This window comes from Syngnathus floridae, chromosome 4 (genome assembly GCF_059516105.1).
Source record: "Syngnathus floridae isolate MCC-2025c chromosome 4, RoL_Sflo_1.0, whole genome shotgun sequence".
In the NCBI taxonomy this organism is placed as follows: Eukaryota; Metazoa; Chordata; class Actinopteri; order Syngnathiformes; family Syngnathidae; genus Syngnathus; species Syngnathus floridae.
Genome location: NC_142416.1, coordinates 20,314,388 through 20,337,998, shown reverse-complemented (window position 1 = coordinate 20,337,998; position 23,611 = coordinate 20,314,388). Strand labels below are relative to the sequence as shown.

At 46.5% G+C, this 23,611-nt stretch overlaps 2 protein-coding genes across 6 annotated transcripts; one reads left to right on the top strand and one right to left on the bottom strand.

Moving 5' to 3' along the window:
* The first annotated feature begins 10 nt into the window (after positions 1-10).
* Positions 11-16,560, top strand: LOC148399878 (protein tweety homolog 3-like). Of its 5 annotated transcripts, XR_015857919.1 has the most exons (16): positions 11-358; positions 1,538-1,709; positions 5,100-5,302; positions 6,022-6,133; positions 6,253-6,473; positions 6,663-6,758; positions 6,831-6,903; positions 6,983-7,058; positions 7,442-7,497; positions 7,895-7,987; positions 8,087-8,179; positions 8,277-8,413; positions 10,093-10,272; positions 10,797-10,872; positions 14,439-14,533; positions 16,413-16,560. XR_015857919.1 is itself a non-coding variant. In XM_088373071.1 (15 exons), exons 2-15 carry the CDS (start codon positions 1,584-1,586, stop codon positions 11,097-11,099), a joined length of 1,551 nt encoding a protein of 516 aa, XP_088229197.1. In that variant the 5' UTR covers positions 11-358; positions 1,538-1,583; the 3' UTR covers positions 11,100-12,091. The 5 variants fall into 5 exon arrangements, 4 of the variants coding, with proteins under 4 accessions (XP_088229197.1, XP_088229196.1, XP_088229198.1 ...); XM_088373071.1 differs by lacking the exons at positions 14,439-14,533; positions 16,413-16,560 and adding an exon at positions 11,091-12,091; XM_088373070.1 differs by lacking the exons at positions 14,439-14,533; positions 16,413-16,560 and adding an exon at positions 12,098-14,399 and having other exon boundaries at positions 12-358.
* LOC148399877 (beta-1,3-N-acetylglucosaminyltransferase lunatic fringe-like) lies at positions 14,751-19,948 on the bottom strand. Its single transcript, XM_088373076.1, has 8 exons — positions 19,544-19,948; positions 17,788-17,836; positions 17,270-17,372; positions 16,887-17,040; positions 16,611-16,696; positions 16,389-16,548; positions 16,204-16,280; positions 14,751-15,986 (listed from the first exon to the last, which is right to left on the bottom strand). Exons 1-8 carry the CDS (start codon positions 19,871-19,873, stop codon positions 15,932-15,934), a joined length of 1,014 nt encoding a protein of 337 aa, XP_088229202.1. The 5' UTR covers positions 19,874-19,948; the 3' UTR covers positions 14,751-15,931.
* Between the last annotated feature and the right edge of the window lie 3,663 nt (positions 19,949-23,611).

Here is a 23,611-nt window from a genome sequence, read left to right as displayed (position 1 = left end):
GCGCACGCCCGCGCACGCTCAGGCGCGCGCACGCTCACGCACGGTCCGTGTGCTCCCGCAAAGCCTCCTCGCTGTCTTCTCGGATCTTGAAACACTTTTCCTTGTGCGTGCGTGTTTAGTTAAGCACCTCCGCGGTTAATATGTGCAGGAGCGGGGCGGTGGTCGCCATCGCTACCCGGTGAACGACACAAAGCTTTTGGAGCGACCAACCCGCAGGAGGCTGGAAATGGTCGCCGGGCACCGCCGGTGAACGCGCGCCGCCGACCGACCCTCACGACCGACCGAGCGACCGACCGGCCGGCCGCCGCCGCCGCGTTGATGCGGCACGGAGAAGACGACACGCCGAGCGAGCAGAAAGGTAAGCGGGACGGAATGGCGGTGGTCGCGGTAGCGGTGTGGTTATGTTGTCGTGGAGACTCGGCCGCCGAGACTGCGGCACTCGCTGAGGACAAAGCCGGGCTGACGCGAGCGAGCTAATCCGCGACGACGGAGGCTCGACTGCGGGCGTTCGCCTTTGCATGACCCACATGTGTGTTTGTGTGTACGCGCGCTCGGATGGGTGCTGAGCGTCGATGTAATTCAACGGCCATTTTTGGGTGCTCATTGTTAGTTGTGGCGGCGAGCTTCATTTTCGTCCTCTATTGTCAGTGTTCAAGTCGTGATAATGTGCGTGCATACACAATGAGCCCTTTTGTTGAAGTGCCCCCCCTTCGCCCATTGCCCCTCCATGAGCTGTTGTTTACTTGCAACAAAATCCATGGGAAAGTCAAGAGGTGTCACCCTGGCGTGGAAATAATTGACGTGAAAGGAGCACACGCAGGTGAGTTGACTCATCCACGTGGATGGATGGATGGATGCATGCATGGATGGACGCTCACCTGCCCAAGGAGAAATCAGGACAGAGAGACAGACATGCAGGCAGGCAAGACGGGTGCCACTCGGCAAGGCCAACAAATTCCAGAACTCTTTGGGGAAATTTAACAGACAAAAATGCTCTTGTTATTTTATTTTGAGCAAATATTGTAGTGGACATTTGAAAAGTATTTTTTTTTTTTAAATCAAATACCAGAGTGAATATAAGAGAAAATGGAATGACTTAAAAGGACAGCCATGATTAACTTTTAAGTTCATGATTTCAAAGAAAGAAAGCTGATTTATTTTCTATTTGAACATTGGAATTAAGAGGAAATAATCCAAATGTATCTTTAAGAAGAACAGATTTTTTTCTTTTTTCATAAACTTCTAAATTGTTTTCAAGAGCTCATCAATGACCAATCCCAGACAACAGCTGAGCTGATTGGTTGAGCAACTATGATGTCATTTTCAGTCGCTGGCAACTGGCGATGGATGAAAATTCATCTTCCACAAATGTAACAAACATGTGAGAAAGCATGACATATTATTGTTAAGAAAGTTTTTGACATGACTTTTTTTAAGAGACACAGAAGAAATTTGCCCCTTATGACATCAGATGTGTACCCTAAAGTGTAAGGGATTTTTTTTTAACCCATCCAATTTTTATTCCCCCTCCTGGCAGCATCTACGCGAGTAAACGTGTTTTAGCGAGCCATCCCGTCTCCAAGATGGCGGCCGTGGTCAACTACTCGCCGCCGTGGTGGGTGAACCTACTCCACCGCTTGCCTCATTTCAACTTGGACTTCCAGTTGGTCAGCAGCGACTTCCGGCCCCAAGACCCCGAGTATCAAAAGGTAAGAGAACATTTCATTTACACTTTTTCTTTTAGAAGAAAAACTTGAAAGATTTTGTAAAATGGATAAACCATTTTTTTTCTTTTGAAGGATTTTTTTTAAGAATGTGGAAATCATTATGATTTGATTTGATTTTTTTTAAGAAATAAAACAACATTTTGCAGACTGAAAAAATGATAAGAAGAAATGCCAGCTCTGATAAACATCATCCCGGTTGGACTTTGACGGGCTCACGCCACTTCCATTTTTTTTTTCTTGCTCTTGCTCCTAAAACACCATGGTAGATGCCTGCTCTATCTGCAGTTGAGTAAACTCACGTCTGCCGGTGACTTTTCATTTGCGGCACTGACAGCGTGGGAAGGCGAAACGCCGCCGCCGCCGCCGCAGTCGTGTACAAAACAAAATGCGGAGGGAGGGGGTAATGGGAGGAGGAGGAGGATGATGATGGTGGTGGCGCTGGTGGGAAACGAAGAGGTGGAAGAGGATAAAAAGGCTCAAGAGGCGCAGGCTTGATGAGCCGTGGGAGGTGCTTTTTCTTCTAAATGGCTACTTCCTGTGAGACATTCACTGCTTAACTGAGGCTCTTTGTGTGTGTGTGTGTGTGCGCATGTGTGAGAGCAGTGGAATTTTAAGTAGCCCCCTACCCGCCCCGATCGTGTAAACCAGGGGTGACAAACCCATTTTAGTTCAGGGACCACATTCACCCCAAATTGATCCCAAGCGGGCTGGACGGGTGGAAAAATGCTTTTCATTTTTACGCGGAATTTACAGATGGGCCCGTTCTGGCCCACGTGCCATATGTTTCAGACCTTCTTGTATGTCCTACCGTGTTAGTCGCATGTTGTGTGCTGCCTTTCTGCGTCAGTGCGTATTTAGCACTTAGCGTTGGTTTGAAGAGGTGAGGTCACAAACCTCCCTCGGGGCCTTTTGTGTCGGGGAGGGGGGGGGTGAAGGGGCGCCATTCAGGGTGCATCATTAATTGCGGCGAAATGGTGAGAGGCAGGGAAAGTGGGTGAGAATGACAAGAAGAAGAAGGCGGGGGTTGAATTAGATGGAAGGGGCCGAGGGGGTGTCGACTGAAAAGAAAAGAATGCTCTCTTTCACTTTTTCCGCAGCCAAGCCCTCTTTAGATTGTCCCGGAGGCTTTCACGCGTCCGCAAACAAATATGTCGACCCTTTGGCACGATCTGCTATTGGGGGCCAAAAGCGGCAGCCATTTTGGCTCAAACAGTCGGGGCATGTGTTGTGCTTCAAACACATTTGTTAGCATCTTCAAGCCAACAAAAGACCGGAATGGCAACGTTTCATCGCCGTTCGTTCCCACAGACTAACTCGGGCGCCCGCAATACACATTTGTCCCGATTTTTGGGCGCCACGACCGGAAAAAGTGTCTGGCGGCCATTTTGTGCCGAACAGCATAAAATAAATGGACAAGCAAATGTTAGCTTCTGCCGAAATAACTTTGTTTCAAGAACTTTCTGGCTAGCTAGGGCACGTGTTGCACATTAGAATGTTAGCATTTTCACTCAAAGAAGCGACCAATCAGACGTTATTTCAAGATGTTTTTTTTTCTCTTTGAGAGAACCCGCCTCTCTGCGGCAGCCATTTTGGCTCAATGGCAGAAATCCATTCAATGTAAGCTGGCTCATTGGCTTTTTTTTTCCCTCGAAAGCTGAAATCGGAGATTGTGTCCTGAGGTTCCGTCGGTGCCTCAGAATAGAACGAGTGTGTGTGTGAGTGTGTGTTTACTGTAAAGCGATGGAACTGCAGAGTCAGCTTTGCGGTAGCGCAGCTGCAGAACATTACACAGGACTCACGTGACCTGTAATTACACACAAACTCCTCAGCTTTGCCCTTTAATTGTCATCCGTTAGCGTTTTGCGAGGCATTTGAAAGCGTTGGGGGTACCCGTCTTGTCGACTGGGTCAAAAGCAAGCAAGCGGGGGGGGGGGGGGATGAACCGGAGGTCAGCGAACGCCTCGGGGGAAAGCCTGGCAGTTGTTTGGCAGCCATGGCGCAATGCTGGCGGGTGCAGGGTGCAAGGACAAGTCATTGCAGTGGAAAGAAACCATTGATCGTGTCAGCGCGCACACATTTGAAAGCACAGATTGAAAGTAGATCACGGCGCAGTGGCTGACCGCTAAATCCCCCTCCTCCACGCTGCGAAGCGATCTGGAGGAAGACACGCACGCACGAACGCACGCATACGCGCACTCACGTGTGCTTAGTGAGTGTGCTAATTACAAACTAATTGGTCCTCGCTTAATCTGCGCTGACGCTTTGGCGGCGCTGCGCTTAATCTCACGGCTGTCAGGTTAGATGCGCCAGTCGTTTTTTTTTTTTTTTTCAAAAATGATTTGAGAAGCACCAGGCAGTGAACAGAACAGCAATTTTGTGAAATATGTCGAAAGGCTCGGTTGTCTCAACACGTTATTTTATTATTTTCCGTTCGGTAAATTCTCACCGGCCCGCAAAATGGTTGAATTTTGAAAGCTTGTTTTGATCATGTCATTGTGGGGGGGAAAAAAAAGATTAAAATTGAAAAACAGTGTGCTCTTTCTCTTCTCTGCTAGCAGACGCTAACCACGTTCGTTTCGTGTTGCGCAATGTGGGCATATGTCGAGCGCAGAAACCAGGTCATGAGAAGTCTTGTTCAGGGGGCCCTGTTTTGGTGGCCATCCAAAATGGAGTCCTGAGAATGTTCCGGCTCTTTTTGTCCGCCGGACAAGCGGAAGCGTTTTGTAAGCGCGCCGTGTTCTCGGCCTGGTTCTGCCTCCCAATGACTATTACAGACCATCCCAGGGGAGCATGGGGTGCACAGACACGGACGGATCCAGATACCTTCTGAATGTGGTCACGTAGAGCAAATGAATAGCGACGGCTACGCGAGAAGTAGACGATTATTTTGGTCTCCCGCCTCCTCCGCCTACTGCCACCTGCTCTCGGGTTTACACATGAAAGCTTTTACCGGGTTAGCGTCCCGTGTCTGGTCCCTCCCGTCGTCGCGGTTTTGCCTCCATGCTTGTCTACGGTGGCACGCTAATGTGCTAGCGTCACGGCTAGGCGGGAAAATCCTGCACCCGACCGCTTTCGCATCGCCTCCTTTCTGTTTCATGTTTATCCAATACATAATCGCGGTTTGGCCTTCTGAAATTCACATTTATTTACCGGGAAGCTCCATATTATTTGTTGAAACGTCACGGCAATCCACAGGGTTCTGTTTTAGGGCCCCTGCTTTTTTATTGTCATTGCTTCTACTTTCGTATTTTGTATTGTTTCTCTTATTATTTATTTAATTGTCGACAGGCAAGAATATGGCTACTGCTAGCGCAAGAAGCTAACAGCAGTCTGTCTTTCCTTTGACAAATGTCTTCATGGTGGTCTTCCCAGTCTGTGCTGCTGCTGGGCTCGGTGGCTCTGCTGTGTTTGGGTCTGGACCTGCTGTTCCTCCTTTTTTACTCCTTCTGGCTTTGCTGCCGCCGGCGCAAGAGCAACGAGTCATCGTCGTCGACGCACCACGCTCACTCTCAGCAGCCCAGCGCCGACTGCTGCTGCACCGCCTGGTGCGTCATCATCGCCACCCTGGTGTGCAGGTGAGACCTTCTGCTCCATGTTTGTCAAAATTCGACACCAGATTGTTTGTCTGCACACATGAAATTTGATTGATGCCTTCATTTTCTGGCTTGGCGCCTCATCCTCGTCCTCTTCCTCAACTCGTCATGGTGATTTCCCTCCCTCCCTCCCTTCTCTTCTATTTATTCTTCCGTTCTCTGTTTGGGCCTCTCGCTGGCCTAGAAAGGTTGCCATGGCAACAGAAGCAGACTGGCTGCAGAGAACAGAAGTGAATTTTACAGTCACAAGGAAAGCTGTTTGTGTGTCGGCATGACTCATTGACAAAGTGTTACTTCTTTTGCAGGTTTGCAAATGTCATCATTAGCTAAAATATCTGCGCGCGTGTCTGTGTGTGCGTTTATTTACTGACGCGCAGAGAGCGCCAGGCGTTCGTTTATGAGCGCAAATGTAAACGTCTGGTCCCGCCAGAATGTAAACGCACGTTTGTTGTGGGGAGATGATGAAGTGGCAGCGTGAAAGCACATTAAGAAGATCATAAAAAAATCATTTCATCCCATAAACTACAATCGATGTTAATGCCCGCTTCCTTCTCGTTTCCGTCGGCAGATGAGGATTTACGTCTGCCGGCGTCCACACACTAACACACAAATTCCCTTTAACGCTAGCTGTAAATTTTCCTCCACGAGCAGCGGCAACGTACACGTCGGCCTTCCTCACCATCCGTTTGTTTTTCCTCCAGCGCCGGCATCGCCGTGGGCTTCTACGGGAACGGCGAGTCCAGCGACGGCGCCAGTCGGCTGGCTTACTCCCTGCGCCACGCCAACCGCACCGTGTCGGGCATCGAGAAATTGGTGAGGCGAACAAAAAAATGGCATTAAATGAACGTTGGAGGTATTCTTCCGCCTGCCACTAGAGGGGGCCATAGCGCACGTGTAGTATCGATCGCGATGACGACGTGTTTCCGGCTCAGGTGTGGGACAATGCGGCGGCGCTGAACCAGACGGTGGAGGAGAACCTGGCCCAGCTGGAGACCATCTACCAGGAGCAGACGGACTATGTGTCCATCGTCCAGAAGCTGCAGGGACAGCTGGACGAGCTGCTCAAGCTCCTGGTGGACGTGCCCTTCTGGTCCAACACGGCCGTGTCTCTGGAGAACCTGGCCCGACAAACCGAGGCCTTCGACTTCTACAGGTCACCACTGGCAACGGATGATTGATAATTGATTGAGTGACGATGAATGCGCATTGTCAATGTCTTGATTTGGATCCAACTTGAAAATCTGCACAAAATTCAGAACATCTTGATCATCCCAAATTTTAGACTTTGACACTTTCTGAGACAAATTGCAGGACATCTCGGGCAACTGTGAACTGCTTGCAGGTGGTTGGGCTACCTCGGCCTGCTCTTGTTCGACGTCCTCATTTGCCTCCTGGTTCTCTTCGGACTTATTCGGAACTCCAGAGGAACTCTGATTGGGTAGGTGTGGCCACGTTTGGATTTTTTTGTACCGTCACCTTGGCGATTGCCTAACATTGATGTCGTCGGCAGCGTGTGCCTGCTGGGCGTGCTGACGCTCATCATCAGCTGGGCGTCTCTGGGCCTGGAACTGGCCGTCGCTGCGGTAAGCCCGTCGCCACGGCAACGTAGCAAAGCCGCCGCCTGGCTCCGCACTGACGTCATCTCCTCGCGTTTGCTCGCAGTCGGCCAGTGACTTCTGCGATTCTCCCGACGCCTACATCGCCCGCGCCACCCAGGAGAACGCCGTCATCCAGCAAGGTGTGTTTTGGTCCGTGTCCTTGCTGGACCAAATCAAATGTTTTGATTGATGCCATTTCTAAATGATGGCATATTACATTTGCAGCGTGCCATTTTTAGCCTGTCTCCCCATTTCCTCCTCAGTTCCTCTTGTCTTAATGAGATCTGTTGTCGTTCAGTTGTTTCCGCTCTGGCTGACTGCACGGTGCAGATTCAGACCAACAAAGAGCAACGCACACGTGCACAATATGCCATTTGGGAGCTCGACAAATTGCATGTAGATGTGCCTGCCTGCCTGCCTGTCTGCGTCTTGTAACTATCAAATCTAAATTGCGTTTCCTCTTTACAGCGTGTGAAGCGACTCGCCCCCCACCGTTTTGTTTATCTACGTGTTTCCTTTTCAGATATTCTGCAGTATTACCTAAAGTGCAGCCCGGGACAAGTCAACCCCTTCCAGCAAGTAAGTGCACAATTTTTTTTGCCTTTTTGAATTCATCAACATTTGAGGGACCCGACAGCAAAAATGAATGTTTTGGTAGCAAGATGAAAAAAAATGCAAATCTTAAAAACACGTTCACTAAATACACACTGAAAATGGAGATCGGGATTCGACAAACAGGAAATGAGCTCAATGGAAAGGTTAGGAGTTTTACCACAAATGGCCACAAGAGGGCTCTAAAAACAACAGAACACAAAACGAGACGACACAGCTAATGTGATCATTGTTTTTGAGTCGCTGTGTGGGAAAAGTGAAGCACTGTGTCTGTTTTTCATCAAGCTGCACTTTTGACTTTGGAGGCAAAAATCCATATTCATTCTCCACTGTTTCAAAGATGCCTACTTGTGCGTGTGTGTAGAGGCTGTCGGGGAGTCACAAAGCGTTGGTGGAGATGCAGGACGACGTGTCTGAGCTTTTGCGATCGGCCACGCGGGAATACGCCAACACCAAGGTGCGTGCGCCATCGGCGTTTCCCTCGCACGTAGGCGAGCGACAACTTTCTCCCCGTGTTACAAGTTGCCCATCTTGATTCTCACAAATATTCTTCCAGGCGAGTCTGGACCAGATCCAGTCGGTGCTGAACTCCACGGAGGTGGGCCTGCACCAGCTGACGGCTCTGGTGGATTGTCGCAGCCTGCACATGGTGAGCAGAGCCGAAATCCTACCAGACGTTGGTTTGTCAGCTACGGCATGTTTGCCGAATTGTTTTGTCACTGACGCCCCCTACCTGCGTGTGGCAGGACTACGTGCAGGCTCTGACGGGCTTGTGCTACGACGGCGTGGAGGGCGTCATCTACCTGGTGCTCTTCTCCTTCGTCACGGCGCTCATGTTCTCCTCCATCGTCTGCAGCGTGCCGCACACCTGGCCCGGCAAGAGGTAACGCCGGCGCACGCAGGCACACGCGGAGCCCGGACGCACACATGCAGCAATGCGATGAATGCTAATGCTAACAGCTAACATGCTACTAACTACCAATGCGGGGTTTCCTCAACTTCTCTTGGCTCAGAATTTGATGAAGGAATGTTGACTGACAAACTCTGACATTGTCTGACTTAATTGTGACCTCATGACAACTTCAAAACAAACTTTATATTTGTTGTTTTAAATGATGGCGTTTATAATTTGTTGGAGTAAACGTTCATTGATAAAATGACGTCATTATGGCAAAATTAGAATTTTTATTGGTTCTTGCAAAATTATATTTTTTCACACGTGTTACTGCTTTTCGCAAAACAACAGTGACCATTACGACATTCTTTCAAATCAGTATTCTGATTTTTTTAGATAAAGTACAATTACATTTATGTAAAAATCCTTTCCATTTTTTTCATACATCTAATTGCTTTGGCAAAATGTCAACTTGACAAAATTTGATCATACACGCCGAGTGATGTTTGTTTTCTGTCATATGGCAACTTGAATCCATAATGAGATATGAAATATCAACTCTACATACGTATGTGCTGGTATTGCACCGTGAGAAGCCGTAGAGTTTAGGAAGCCCTGCTCCTGGGATTGTCGTGGGAAGCTTGAGGAGTCTTTGCATGTCGTCCTTCCTTGAGTGGCGCGTCTCCCCGCTCCCCCCCCCCGCATCATCCATCGCCAGCCTTGACTCTTGTCTGCGTTTCCTTTTCTGCTCGCCAGCACCAGATTGTGCTTTATTTATGACCCCTCCTCCCCAACGTGTCCCACTTCCTCCTTCTGTTGCTTCCTTCCTTCCTTCCATCCTTCTGTTGCCCAATTCCTTCCTTTTCCCTCCTGTCATTCCCCACAACGTCCTGCAAAGCTCGACATGCCGCGTACGGACGACGTCTTGAATGACGTACGCTCACGTAAAAGACACGACAGGCCGGCTCTTATTCCATGTCGTCAGCAGCAAGCACTCGAATTGGAACCGATCCTTTCTTTGAAACTAAAAAGTTTGCGGTGTTGCTTTTTGGCGCAATGCCATCTCATCATGCTGAGACTGGAACAGAGAAATGTCGCCGCCTAGCGGTCAGTCAGGGCGAAAACATTCTGTGCGCATTTGCTGAACTAAGGAAATGACAAATTCATTATGCAATTGTGATTTCCTTATTTCTCATATTCAAGTGTAGCTCTGCTTTGTTGACGTTGTTCATATTTTTGAACGGCAGTGTAAAGAAAATCCACCTTCCAAATCAACACCAACCTGACTTTCCTTTGCGGCTGCTTTACATTTTGGACCATTTTTGTTTCAGAAAATGGCTTGTTAGCCCCCCCCAACCAGCCCATATTATTATTATCATCATCATCATTTTTATGATTTGCTTTAAGTTCCATGGAGCACCGGCCGCCCTTGTCTGAGACTGCAGGGAGGGCTGCATGTCCACCGATTGGCTGCATGTTTTCTGAATGACGACATTAGCGTTAGCATCGCGCTGCTCTGACGCTTTTGCGGGCATGTTATCGACGAGCTCAGCAAACCTCGCCCCTCTCCTCTTCTGCTGTTTGTTTACAATCTGTTGTCTCCGCCCCCTTACCACCAATACCCCCCTCCCCTCCGCCGCTCCCTAACCCCTCCCACTCCCCAAAAGGACGGATGAGGAGGACGGAGAGGACGAGTCGGGCGCCTCGCGGGGCGGCGGCGGCGTTCACGATAACCTGTACCGCGTTCACATGCCCAGTCTCTACAGCTGCGGCTCCAGCTACGGTAGCGAAGCTAGCCTGCCCGCCACCGCCCACACCGTCAGCAATGCCCCCGTCACTGAGTACATGTGAGTTAGCGCACCACGCTAGGGCTAGCTAGCATCAGCCTGGACTAAGATAGGAAAGGCAACAATAGCATTAGGGAGTACAAAAAAAAACCTTTCCATCAAGTACGCTAGACTTGGGTTCGGTATGGCAGTTTTTGTTAACGCGTTCAAGATAATGGATCTGTCGAGTTCCACGAGCTAACGGTTGTATTTAGTATCGATTTTTGGTACTCTAATTCGGAGCGCAAGTAACAACGGTAGGCGTTATGATGTCATGCTGGTTGCGCGACGCCGACTTCCATCCCAAACCTTCCAAACCTGTACGGCTTGGTGGAAACGTGATTTGGATAGATAGATAGATAGCTTAGTGTTTCCCTTGTGATGTTTGGCCAAATTAGCCAACCTGCCTGCTTCACACCACCAAATCAGTATCCAAAAGGCCATCATGGAAACATTCCAGATGATTTGAGGCTAGCAGCAGTTGAGTAGCCGCGAGCCGAGCCGTCTGTCCGCCGCCCGCAGTAACCTCTGATTCTACAACGCAGGAACCAGAACGCAAACTTTCAGACCCCCCGGTGTGAGAACACCCCTTTGATTGGCAGGGAGTCCCCTCCACCCTCTGTAAGTGCACACTTTCTAGAACACTCCCCCCCTCCCCTCGCACGCAGGCTGCCTTCCAATAAGCCGCGCCAGCAATTGGATGTTTGTTACCTGTGCGGGCTATTGGAAGGTAGCCCCCCCCCCCCCCCCTCCCCCCTCCCCCCACGGTCTGGATCGGGGTCATTTTGGCAGCCTGGGCAAACGCGAATAGACGAGTCCTCTACTTCTGATGTCTGCAGGTTGACTAAAGGGAGTCCAAGTAAGAGTTTTTCAGGCGAAGCGGCCCCTCGGACCCGCCCCACCCCACACCATCCCAGCCCTGCCTCCCCCCTCCCCCAATGTCTCATTGTGTGCATTTGAGTGGAGGTGTGTGTGTCCTTGTCGCGGCGTGCACTTGCTACATGCTAGCGAGATGTAGCAGGTGATCGGCGGCTAACTGGTTAGCAGGCTAACGTCAGAACTAGAGCACTAACCATTTAATCAACGAGTCATTGACAATAACATCATCTCCACCTAATTGATTGTTAATTAATCAACGTAATCAAACCCCGGCTGTCCAAATGACTGGTCCAAGTATTTCTGTCATGATGTCATCTACCTCCTTACCTACTAACGTACCCGTGTTGCACTTGCTCGCCTACCTACTGACTGACTGAGCAACCAATCCGATGACCTACTTACATCTCAATGAAGCGTTCCAACGGTCTGCCAACCGACTTAACAATCTTCTCCCTACCGATCGACTTAGTACCTCCCTCTTACCCACCCTACCTATGAACCAACCAACCAACTAACCGTCCTACCAAAATGTTCCATCGACCGACCAACCAACCAACCTCCCCTTCTATGTTTCTGATGACTATAGCTACAGTTCCTCCCAGCCTACCAACTTAACCAAGTCCCTAGCAACCCACCTAGCTACCTAGCTGCATCCCACGTCTTCTGACTGACTGATCTCCTCTCAACCTCCTACGTACCTTCCTACCTACCTACCTACATCTCAACTCTATCCATATTTTCCATCCTACTGTCCTAGCTACCGACCTACCAACTTTGACCTACTTCCATCGCATCTTTCTGAACCTATCTCCCCACCCGCCCACTCTTCCGACCATCCTCCCACTATTCAAACACAACTCAACTGCATTTATTCAATTGAACATTTTCTTTGGTCTTCTTATTTTCTATCCTTTGACCTCTACTGCCCGCTTCCTTCCTTCCTTCCTTCCTTCCCAATGGTCCTCAGTACACCTCCAGTATGAGAGCCAAATACCTGGCCACCAACCGCCCCGACCAGAACCGCCGCTCCGTCCCCAACGACCAGCTGGACCCGGCCAGCCGGCCCCACGCCACCGCCCGGCCGCAGTCTTCGGTCCACTAGTGACCGATCATTAGACACGTCCCCCCCCGACACACACACATACACACACACACACACACACACACACACACACACTGTACAGAAACTGTAAATATGAAACATAACTCCACCACTGATTTATTAACTGGTGATGTTGCTGTGCCGTGCACTTATGTTGCTGTATTTCACACACATGCACAAACTTAGACACACACACAGACATTCACACACAGCTAGTCTAACATCACCATCATCTAAATAACTAAGACTTGTCCATACAGCTGACTTTTTTCTGGAATTTACTCGGGAGCGTGTCAACCGAGAGGCCGACCATGTGCCAAAATGATCGAGGGTGCCTGAATTAGATGCTAGAAAAAAAATGCTTGCTTTCCATGTAAATAGAAAAAAAAAAGCTGAAACGATAAGAGTTCAAGCTGCAATGGAAGGGCAAAGAGGAGGAAGGACTTTGGGAAAAGCAGGAAATTGCTTGCTTGGTGCTAACATAAGTCAGCAAGAAAGAAAAAAAAATCTGTTTTTAAAACTTTTTTTTTTCTCAAGTATTCTACCACAAGTGATACTGTGATGAACTTTTTTTTGAGTCCTCATAAGCACAATTTTTTTTCTTTGAGGCGACTTTTTGAAGGCTAAATGGGACACTGCCAATGTTGCTCCTGCTACTGTACAGTATGTAAAAGACTAGTCGTGAACGTGTGTGCGTGTCCGTGTGCATGCGCGCGCGTGTCCGCGCATGCACGCAGGCGTGGCGTGGTTAGCGTCACATTTTGCTCAACTTTGTTTACATTCGAGACATATAGCCACTACACACATGCCGAAATTTTTCAAATCTTTCCGAACATAAGGCTGTTTTTAGCCGTTACTAGAGTGAATGAAAAATGCGAAACAATTGTCACACAGATGTGAAAAAAAAAAAAAATGGCTGAAAATTCTGTAATGTGCATGCCGGGCCAGTAGTTGGCGGTGTCATTTTGCGTTGTACATGTAGACTTGTTGGAAAAGCGCAGTTAGCATAAACACTTAGTGTTTTAGTCTGGAATGGTAACTTCCAATTTTTCTAAAATGTGCTTTTGTCATGACTGATAATCACCACACAGATGCACACAAACTGAAAATGTGTATTATGCATGGCAGGCCAGTAGTTGGCGATGTCGCTTTATGTGAGGAAAGGCACGTGTCACAGCTGCGTCGTTAGCATCAACACTATGGCTGCGCTTTTTTGTTTTAGCGTTAAGTTGGGAACTTTTTCCATGTACTTACATTTTACAATGTTGTCGTTTAAGTCAAACGACGTTTTTACTGATGTTTGTTTATGCGGCAACAACCTAGCAACTGAATTTTTTGACGAGGTTCTTTTTGACCTTTCACGTGTTAGCAAAAAACGCAACTACATTGCATTTTCTCAAATAATTACATTTTTAAACCATTGTCATCTTAACAAAAGTTTTTTTGTTTGTTTAGCTATTCTTGTCTAAATGTCCTCTTACTATGCACATGCGCATCGTAAATCGTACAACTTGGCAAGGAAGGGACATTCGCATCTACGCTACCTTTGAACTTTTACAGATCACAATTTTTAGTGCTTGAACAGAAATGCTAAGATTGTCTTTCAAGGAATCCACAGGATGTCGTCGCGTCAACAAATGGGCCAGAACCACATCATTTTTAACCATCTGGCATAAATTATTAGCTTTAGCATTAGCATTGTGAGTGTCGTAGTCAACTCGGAAGGTCGTCTAATTTCCGACCCTGTACAGGATTAGCACATTGGAATTCATCGGGTTAACTACCACTTCTCATAATAGCGAGACAATCTTGTGTTTTTAGGCTCACTTCTCTACTTAGCTGCGTCATGCTACATTCAACGAGCATTTGATGCCTTTCATAATGTTTTTAAAATGTCCTCATGCTCCTGATATCAGCACCTATTTTTTGGGGAGATTATCTCCTCATCTTGTAACGTAATGGACATTAAAACATTTTAAAATAACAAAAATAATACTAGTTGGATGTTTTTCTACAGTATGGCTGTTTTCATTTTCCCCCCATGAAGTCTCTAAGAAACAAAGTATTAATGATGTACATGTCTAAACTGTGGTAATGATATAATTCAAGCTGGAAAATAAATGTTGAAAGACAAAAAGATGTGAAATTAAAACAACTTTAACATGGATTTGATCTCAGGTTTGTCTTTGTTTCTGTCACCATCTAGTGGTCAAGTTGAGGATGTCACCCTAAGGCGATTGAAAAAGGGTGACTTGTTGATGCTGGCTAATAGCTTAAGTTACTTCTGCGAGAGGTTCTCCGGTAAGTATTTTAGTGTAATAATTTAATGGTAACACTAGTAGTATTTAAGTTAAAATCAAATCTAAAGGCCATCAGGATATCAAGACTCCAACTATAAATACCTAGCAAATGTTGATTTCATTAAAATTGGTACAAATTGACATTCTGGAATAGATCACAAAGTCAAGTGAAATTCCATTCCAAGCTCTTAGAAACTTCTGACCCCATTCAGCCGCCATTTGAACAAAATGTTTTATTTGATCATCATCAATAAATGGACTTAGATTCCAGATGCTGGAGCGTAAGCTGACACATATGGTAGGCAATTCATCAAAACGTTATTCATGCATGACAACCCAATGTGAGTCATACGGAAGCTTCAAAAGATTCCTTTAAACGAATACTTTTGGATTCCTCCTTTTAAAAAAGACACTTATAACATTACCATTTGACAACTCTGCTATTCTACATATGAGTCATCATAAATTGCTGTTTAAAGCGGACAGGTGTGATGACACAACAACTTTGAACTAGGAGCGAAACTTTATACTGAAACTCAGTCTCGTAACAACCTGAAATATATTTATCCTATTCTCCTTAAAAACAACACAACAAAAACACTTTTGATTGCTAGCATTGTCGTGTAACCCTTGGCTAGCCAAACTAATTTAGCGTGCTAAGCTAACGATCACGTTCCAATGGCGTCATTATCGTACGATGCAGCTTCCATCAATGCTTAATTCAATTAGTTTCCACACAAAACGAAGCCTTTGTGTGCTGAACAGAAGTTTGTGTTTAAAGGATGAGCATAGCTAACATGTGCTAGCAGCCGCGTCCAGCGTGGCGTGCCAGACATTAAAAGACAATGGAGCTTTTTTACAACGTGACAGACGGCAGCAGCTGATGTTACAGCTGTCTCAATGATCCAATATACGCAATAAAAGTTGTTTTCTTTCACCTCGGGGTAGCTGCAATGCGTGTGAACACAAGCTAGCTCATCTCTGACACTAGCTAGCTCTAGTTTTTTTTAACACAACATGGTTTTCTGCATTTATAAAATAAAACAAAACGATTTTTAAGGTGAGTCGTACAGAAAGAAAACCGCTAACGAGAAAAATGCAGTCAAATAATGACAGAAAACAAGAGAAATGTCTTTGCTTGGCTTTGGATGAAAAAAACAAAACCATTTGTCAAGTATGAAGAGTGACTCAATGATGTGGTTTGTTACTTCGAACATTGGCAGTAAACTTTCCAAAAAGCTCTTAAGACACGCCCCAAAAATTGGACTCCTCATTGATTTGGTTGGTTCAGGCCTGAGGACAAACGTCCCTCATGTCCTTCACGTCTGTTCCCACATTCTTTGGCGCTTTTGTTTCCCAAAATGGGAGATTTTTTTTCTTTTTTCTCGTCTGGCTGCATTCAGCGCTGGCACCAGGGTGTGTGTGGATGCAACACACAATGTACACTCTTGAACCTAAACTCACACACACAAAAGAAAATGGAGGAAGTGAGTGTCACAATGCCTGGAAGGCAAGGCGCCATTTCACAATAAGCTGACATCAACAATGAAGAAAGCCAGGAACAAGTTGCAAGAGATGAGCGCAGCCCGTGTACAAAATGCATGAGTAGGACAAACAAGGAGTTGACAAAAATGATATATTTTTAAAAAAAAATCTATAATAAGATGTTACCTTGTTGGATCTTGTTGTATTGAAAACGGTCCTTTGAGATTGATGGTGTTTTTCTCATTGCTGTAGCTGAGAGTCACCTGATTAAAACATCGAAAGCATATGGACTTCAATTAAATACAATCAAAACATTTTTTTAACAATAATCCAATAAGTAAGCAGTGGCATGAGTGGGGGGGGGGTGTCACCTGTTCTTGCACCCGCGTCAACAGTGCCAGGCTCTCCAAGTGCGAGTGGAAGAGTGGCGAGCGAATGAGGCCCACGCCCAACAGCGCACCCACGATGTAGCCAACGGCGCAGTCATCCGGCAGACGGATACGCTCGGCGGTCGACAGAAAGGCGCCCTCGCTAAAATGGATGACGAGTTTAGTTAAGGTGAGAATAGGAACACACACCCCAAAACGTCATACCTAGCCCAAGGTTGCATCTTGATGGCGAGGCCGCGACTCAGACAGAATCCAGCGCCCCCTGTGGCGAACCAGAAAACTACCTTCCTCTGCACAACACCCCCCCCAAACACACACAGTGGTTAGCTTTCTGTACTTCTATGCTGACAGGTTGTGTTTATGTTAAGTCTTAACTCCACTATGTCAATTCTGCTTTACTTGTAGCTATGCTAACTGTAGTACATTGTGAATTTGCTAATTACCACTATGTCCAAGTGCTAACATCTGCTAACGTTGTACCATTTTAGCATTAGGGAGCGTCTCCGTGGCCTCCAACGGGTGCTCCAGACTGGGTCGCCCGATGTAGACGTCCTGCGTGTGGCTGTACTGCGACAACAGCCTCAAGAGGGCGCCCATGTTCAGGTAGTTGTCGTCGTCCATGTGACAAAACCACCTACAACAGGGCAGGTTAGCAATGAGTTGTGAAAAGTTCATTGTTTTTAGGAGATTGCCAGTGCTGTCACTTGGCATACTTTGTCACAAAATAGAAGTTAGCATCGATATAATTCTTTAACATTTGGCGTACTTATTTCCTTGTAACACCAAGAGTTGTAGTATTTCCAAAACACCGTTAGCATCATTTCCATGGCACATGCTAGCAATTAGCGCATTGTGTAACTTACTTCCTGTCGGAGTTGAGGAAGGCGTCGTACTCGGCGGCCATTTTGCAAGAGAGCGCTTGTCGGCTGTGAGCTGCCGAGCAGTTGGTGTTGATCAGGTGAACACCTTACGACCGCAACGACATCATCGTGTTTTAATGCGTGTTCATTTCACTGCGGTTAAAAGTACACATGGAAATCTGGCACGCTGCCGTCAAAACGACTGGCTAACAGAGCTAGCTAATCCTTTGCTGACATGCTACTACTAACATACATACTCCCTACATTTTATTTATCTCATTAGTTAAGTCTAATGTTAGCATCTAACGTTAGCCTGTGAAATTAGCTTCCAACATTATCGCTAACATTAGCTTCAAATGTTAGTTACTGCTTCAACCCCGTTCTTTTCTTTCTGTGTCACAGGCCACACAAAATCCCATATGACATTCGCTTCCTGTCTGCTGCTCGCCATGGAAAACACAAAGTCAGCAGTAGTCTGCTTCCTGATGGCCGCAGCAGTGCTATCTGTGCGCCTTACTCACCCATCCGCTTCCTCAGCGCCGCGTCCTCGCCGTCGCTGAAAACGTACGTCTGCACACACGGCAAAAAACAAAAAAACATCAATTCATTGCCATTTGACTTCATTCATGTACGTCCACGTCTTTTGGTGGCTATGTATATGCTCTTGCAAATGTCAGTATTTGTTTTTGTCTCTCTGTCTGTTTTGTTTTTGCAAATATATTTGATCTTTGCATCATTTGTTCGACCCTTCTGAGATTCCACAGGAAGTCGACCAAACCTCCACTCTGGAGCTAAAAGCTTTTTTTGTGTGTGTGTGTGTTTTTTTTTTAAATGCATTCCTCAAGTAATGTGATGATGTTCTTATCTGGCAGCAGTCTTATGACAAGTGTAAAAAGAGCGCGTCACAGGCTTAAAGCGTCACAAGACGCTCATAAATCATTTAATGGCACCTGCAATAGCCGTACTGTGTGATTTCAGCCAATGGGAGAATTTTATTTGCAACGCGGCAGATGGTAAACACTTTTTTTTTGTCTGCATCTGGCGTTGTTACCATCAAGTGTGAAATTAAACCACCAAAGTAAATCTTGGGTTAGTTCTGAAAATCTGTCCTCCTGAATTTTACAAAATGATTTCATCATAGTTGGATTAATTTGCATAATCCCGCCCCCACGCAGGCTTTGATCAGCGAGTGACTGACCAAGAGCCGCCGTCATGTCAAGGGCAAAAGGTAAGCAGATTAGCATTAGCAGTGTTAGTTTGATCAGTTAAATGTATCTTTAGTTGATGAAAATTTTTCAGTTTGACTCATTTTGCTTTCTTATATTGAAGTGCGTGCGTGTGATTAGCCACAGTTGGCACTTCCCAAGAGAAATCAGCTGAGGTTCCCAGGGTGCTCGTGTATGTGTGCGTGTGTGTTGCGCATTATTTCCACGAGTCAGCATTCTTCAAGCACATAGGTGTGTGTGGGAAACAGGTAATGCTCGATCGTGAGAACTTCTCACACACACACACACACACACACAATCAGCTGAGTGCACACCCACACACAAACAATATAGCAACAGAATGGGAGGCGTCCATTTAAAAATAAGAAAATTGGAAGTCATTTCAGTCATAAGAACAAATGAACGATTGCAAATCAATTTTTCCAGTTCGTGTTCATATTGAACTTGTTCGTCATGACTAATCCGATATTTTGCAGTTGTATTGAAAGTTTTCTGCAACAAATCAAAGGATCGTGCCACTTTGTCACTTGGCGCAACGACATCATTTTTTGCGCTATGAATAGATGACATTTAAGAGGTTACTTGGAATTCGGCAGCTTTTCGCGGCCGCTCGTCACCTCTTGCTCTCGCGTGATGCATCACAAAAGGGCCAAGACCGCCCGTGTTGTTTTACAATGCGGAGAGGCCCGTTGCTTCAAAGCACCCCAGCGTGACCTCCGACCCGTTTTACGACTCAGGAAATCCTGCGGCGTGATCCGACCGGCCTCATAAATAACTATTCACTTAAGTGAGTTAGTTTTCACCCCAAAGAGCCAAGCTAAAATGTCACTTAAGAAAAAGTCGAGAATATTTATTTTTTGAAGAGACACTGATGGGCCTGGAATGTGCCGAACATTTTTAATCAATGAACAGTTATTTGGTGACATAATAACAAAACTTTAGGGATGTAATTTTACTTTCAAGTCACAAACTGCGTCATTTGTGTAAATAAATCATTGAAAAAGTGTGTGTGGTGGTGCTAGAAGCATGAATGATATCTTAAGAAACTCACACTTTGCATATTGTTGGAGATCCATGTGTCCAAAAGGAGCTCCAGTCTGCTGCTGTGGTATTTGCTGGTGGTCTTCACCGCGATGAACACGTCGTCGGCGGTCACAAGCTCTCCAGGCTCCCGCGGGACGTTGCTCGGACCCGGCCGGCTCGTGGCTTTCTTTTCCCGGCTCAACCGTCGGAAGTAGTCGGTAAAAACCGCGCGGCTCACCGGGGCTCCCTCCGCCTGCGCCTCCTCCTGCGCGCGAGTGATGGCGAGCAAGCCGGCGACGAGCATGCAGAGGACGGCGACGCTGCAGCGCTGGTGCGGCTCCCCCGCGAACCTCCACATGGTGAGTGCGTGAAGGAGCTCAGCACTCCTTTCATCTGGGTCGAAACCGAAGTACAGAACGCGACGGTTTTGGGGTGTCCGGAAGCCTGCGATGAAGCTCCACCAATGGGCGGGACTGAATTTTTTAAACAGCCAATGGGAGACTTGAGCGCCTTTTTGGGGCGGGGCAAAGAAGGCACGTTTAGGGCACTTTGTTTTTGTCTGAACAATCCACTTCCAAGTTTTTATTGGCGTATTTTTGTGTGTCTCCCCCTTTTGTGTTCACACCAGCGTGTCCGTCAGCGTGTGGCAGGCTTCCGGTTGCTAGCTCGGTTTTTTTAGCCTCACTTTGGGACCTCTCCGTCTTTCCTCGTTTGGTTTCCAGCCTTCTCACAAAAACAGTCCAAAGTCCTGAAGTCAACTTAGAGCTTCTTTTTAGAAGTAAGACAACCAAACAAAGGGCGCTTTCTTACGCGTTTGGGAACACACAGTGCGCTTGTGCGCGCGCGCGTGTGGTTTGTGGTCGCCGTGGCGTCAGTGGTGCTGTCAGGGGGTTCGAGAGCCACAATGTGCGTCAAAAAAAAAAATGCTTCAAACTGCACGAGGACACAATGAATCAGTTATGAGGTTGTTGTTTTTTTAGAAGCATTTTATTTGAATCCTTTGTCATTCTTTGTCTCACGAGGCCTCTTGGCAAAATGTTTGGAACACACAATTGATTTGAAAGTCTGCAGACCCTTTTCAAATGGCGACTTTGTCATATCACAATGAAGCCTAGGAAAATCCTTTCAGAAGTTTTGTTTCCACCTGTAAACTGTACAACTCGCAAAAAGTCATTTGGAAAGGTAAAATGGTAATTGCAATAATGTGGTTGCACAAGTCTGCACACCCTCTGCCCAGTAGAGATTTAGAATAAAACCATAAAAATATATACAATCTTGGATGCCATTTTTTGGGGTGGGCATGTTCTGTTAGATTTTGTTAACCTTATCCTTTGCCAGGCAAATGAAGGGTAATGGAATGTTTTTGTGTGGCAGGTTGTGTGGCAGCTCCTCACTGTCAAAGAAAGTGAAAATCTAAAAGGGACGCAGGATGGATGGCTTTGGATAACCGTTGCAAGATGGAAAAAAGCCCAACAGATTTGGATGTGGACAAGACTGTGATTCTGACATTTTCGTCCCGGTAAGTTAAAAAAAACAAAATTCTTCTTGCTTTCTGTCCTTTCGTAAAATAGCAATTGTATGAAATGGAGCACGTTTGTCTTGAAAAGACACCCGGTCAAAGGAGCTTTAAATGGCCGCTTCATCTCAAAATGGCGGGCTCCTTGTCTCTTTCTTGAGATTATTTTGTCTGGTAGATATGTCAAACAAATTTCATCTCGGTCAATTTTTGTTTGTGACCTCATTGAGTTGAGTCGTTTATTTTTTTTTTTATAGCCAGTCGGCAAACTTCTCCACAAAAGTTTCTCAGTTTCCCCTGGGGAAAAAAAAACCCCCTCAGATATAAACTGTGCGCGTGCATGTGTGTGTGCGCATGCGTGCGTAGCTACAAGGAGTCTTGTCATCTTGTGCAGGAATGTACAATCATGTGCTTGTCATTAAAATGCTTGGAGATGAAAGGAGCCACTGCAGACCAGTCGCTTTCATATCAGCGATTCTCTGGGTGTGCGCTCGTGCGCGTTCTTTTTTTTAATTAAATCATTTCAGTAAAAACCGGCCATCACATGATGAATGAAAAGTGCATTCAAAAAAATATGGATGACCTGTCAGCTATGTGCACTAAGTTGATTAACTTAATTGCGAGTCCATCGACATGCGCGCGTGCGCGTGCGCGTGTTCGACGATTTTTGTGCATGGCCTTGCTTTGCATCCGGTTGCGCTGCGTGAGAACAATCTCAAATTCTCACGACGTGCGTCACAAACGCGACCGCCCTCGCAGTGCAACACTTTCCACTGATACCGATAAAACGAGCGCCCCCAGGTGGTGGGGGGGGGGGAACGGGGGGCGCTCATTCATTTTTATGACCAGACGCTCGAAGGTCTCCTCCCCCGCTTTGTCTCCTCGTCGTTTCCTTATCGAGCCGTGACGTCATTTTCCTCTGTTGCCCTGTCACGAGGCCGAGTTTGAGAACATTCAGCCTTTTTTGGTGCTCGGAACGCTGACGTCAGCTAAAATGCAGAAGAAGCCTTAGCAAGCGGACTTTTAAGCTAATCTCTTTGGATGTACTTTGGCATAGTTTTGCTGATGCTGCATTGAACTTTGGGTCACCACACGGTGGGGCTAAAGTGTCTTAAATGCTGTCAAGCACTTTGATCCCAACACAATTTGGTCCTCGCTGTGGCGGGTCAGAAGGTCAATGCATGGAACTAACCTGTTGTAGATGAATGTTCCATGTTTATTTTTGCGATGGAAGTAGCTTGTGGAAATGTTCCAAACATCTTTGGACATTTTACTCATGTATAAGAGGAGATAACTGCAGCAAGTGTACCTAATGAAGTGGCCCACAATTGTGTTTTAAAATTCAGTCTTGTATTTTTCTTATCACCAAAACAGCAGCAGGTTGTGCCAGCCAATTTGTTTTCTGGGGAGGTTTGCGCGTGTGCGTGAGCGAGTCCCAGTGCTCGTGCGCACGCCTGCGTGTGTGCATTTAGCGCACGCTGCCGCTGATACGATCCATTTACCGTGCCGCATGAAATCACGCCGGCCGACGCCGGACAGAGGAATTACACTCTTTCTGCGACTCGCACTTTTTCCTCGTTGCACATATCCGCTTGAGCCACGATTTATTTAAACGCTGCATTTCAAATGTACTTGCAGTTGTAAGAAGACGTAATCTTCCCAATGTAGAATATTTATGAGCATGTGTTGCTTTTGAGCGCTGTTATTTTTTGCCTCTCGCTTGGGATTAGAGCAAGGCATGGAAATGTTTACAACACGTCCAAATCCTCCCATCCCGCGCATCATTAATACGCATATCAATAAACCATATCGGCAAACCTTGTGTAATATTTATGCTTGTTTTTAAACGACTCGTTTCATCAGGAAGCAAACAAATGGGAAAAATTGATATTTAGATCAAATTCCAGTGACCTTTTAGTGCCTCGAGGGCCACCGTCACTTGTTTGCACGCGCGGGAAAAAGGCAAAACAAGTTGACGCCGTTGATTAACTTGATTATGTTCTTTATTTATTTGTCCGTCCACTTATGTCAGCGTTTTGCCGGTAAAATTGGCGTTTTAAACCCGCTAGCTCGTCAATTTATGCCATTTATTTAGTTTCTATGCGCCATTTTGTTTGTCGCATTGCGTATGCTTTTCTCCTTTCACGCAGCAACACTGTTTGCCCTTTCACACACGCAATGGGAATCATCCGTCGTGCCTAATAAGCCGCTTTGTTTGTTTGCTTGCCCATTTATATGCGTAATTGAAAACAATGGGCACGTTTAGCGAGCGTCATTAGGTCTGTTTGGGAGTGAAATTAGCTGTTATTTGTGAATCAATGGCTATTGATCGACGGCCGTGCTCGCTCGTTCTTTTGATTGCTAGGCCCAACAGAGCCCCGCAAAAATGACACAGGCGTTCGTTCAATCAATGCGCCATTTATTGCTATTGATGCCTGAACAGCATGGCGTGACGGGATAACGGATCCCGATGCCATCAAACGAAATACTTGTACATTTGATGCCAGCTTTTTTTATTTTTTCTGGCACAAACATCAAAACACTTAGATCGAAATATCCCATCAGTTGAAGGAATGTGTT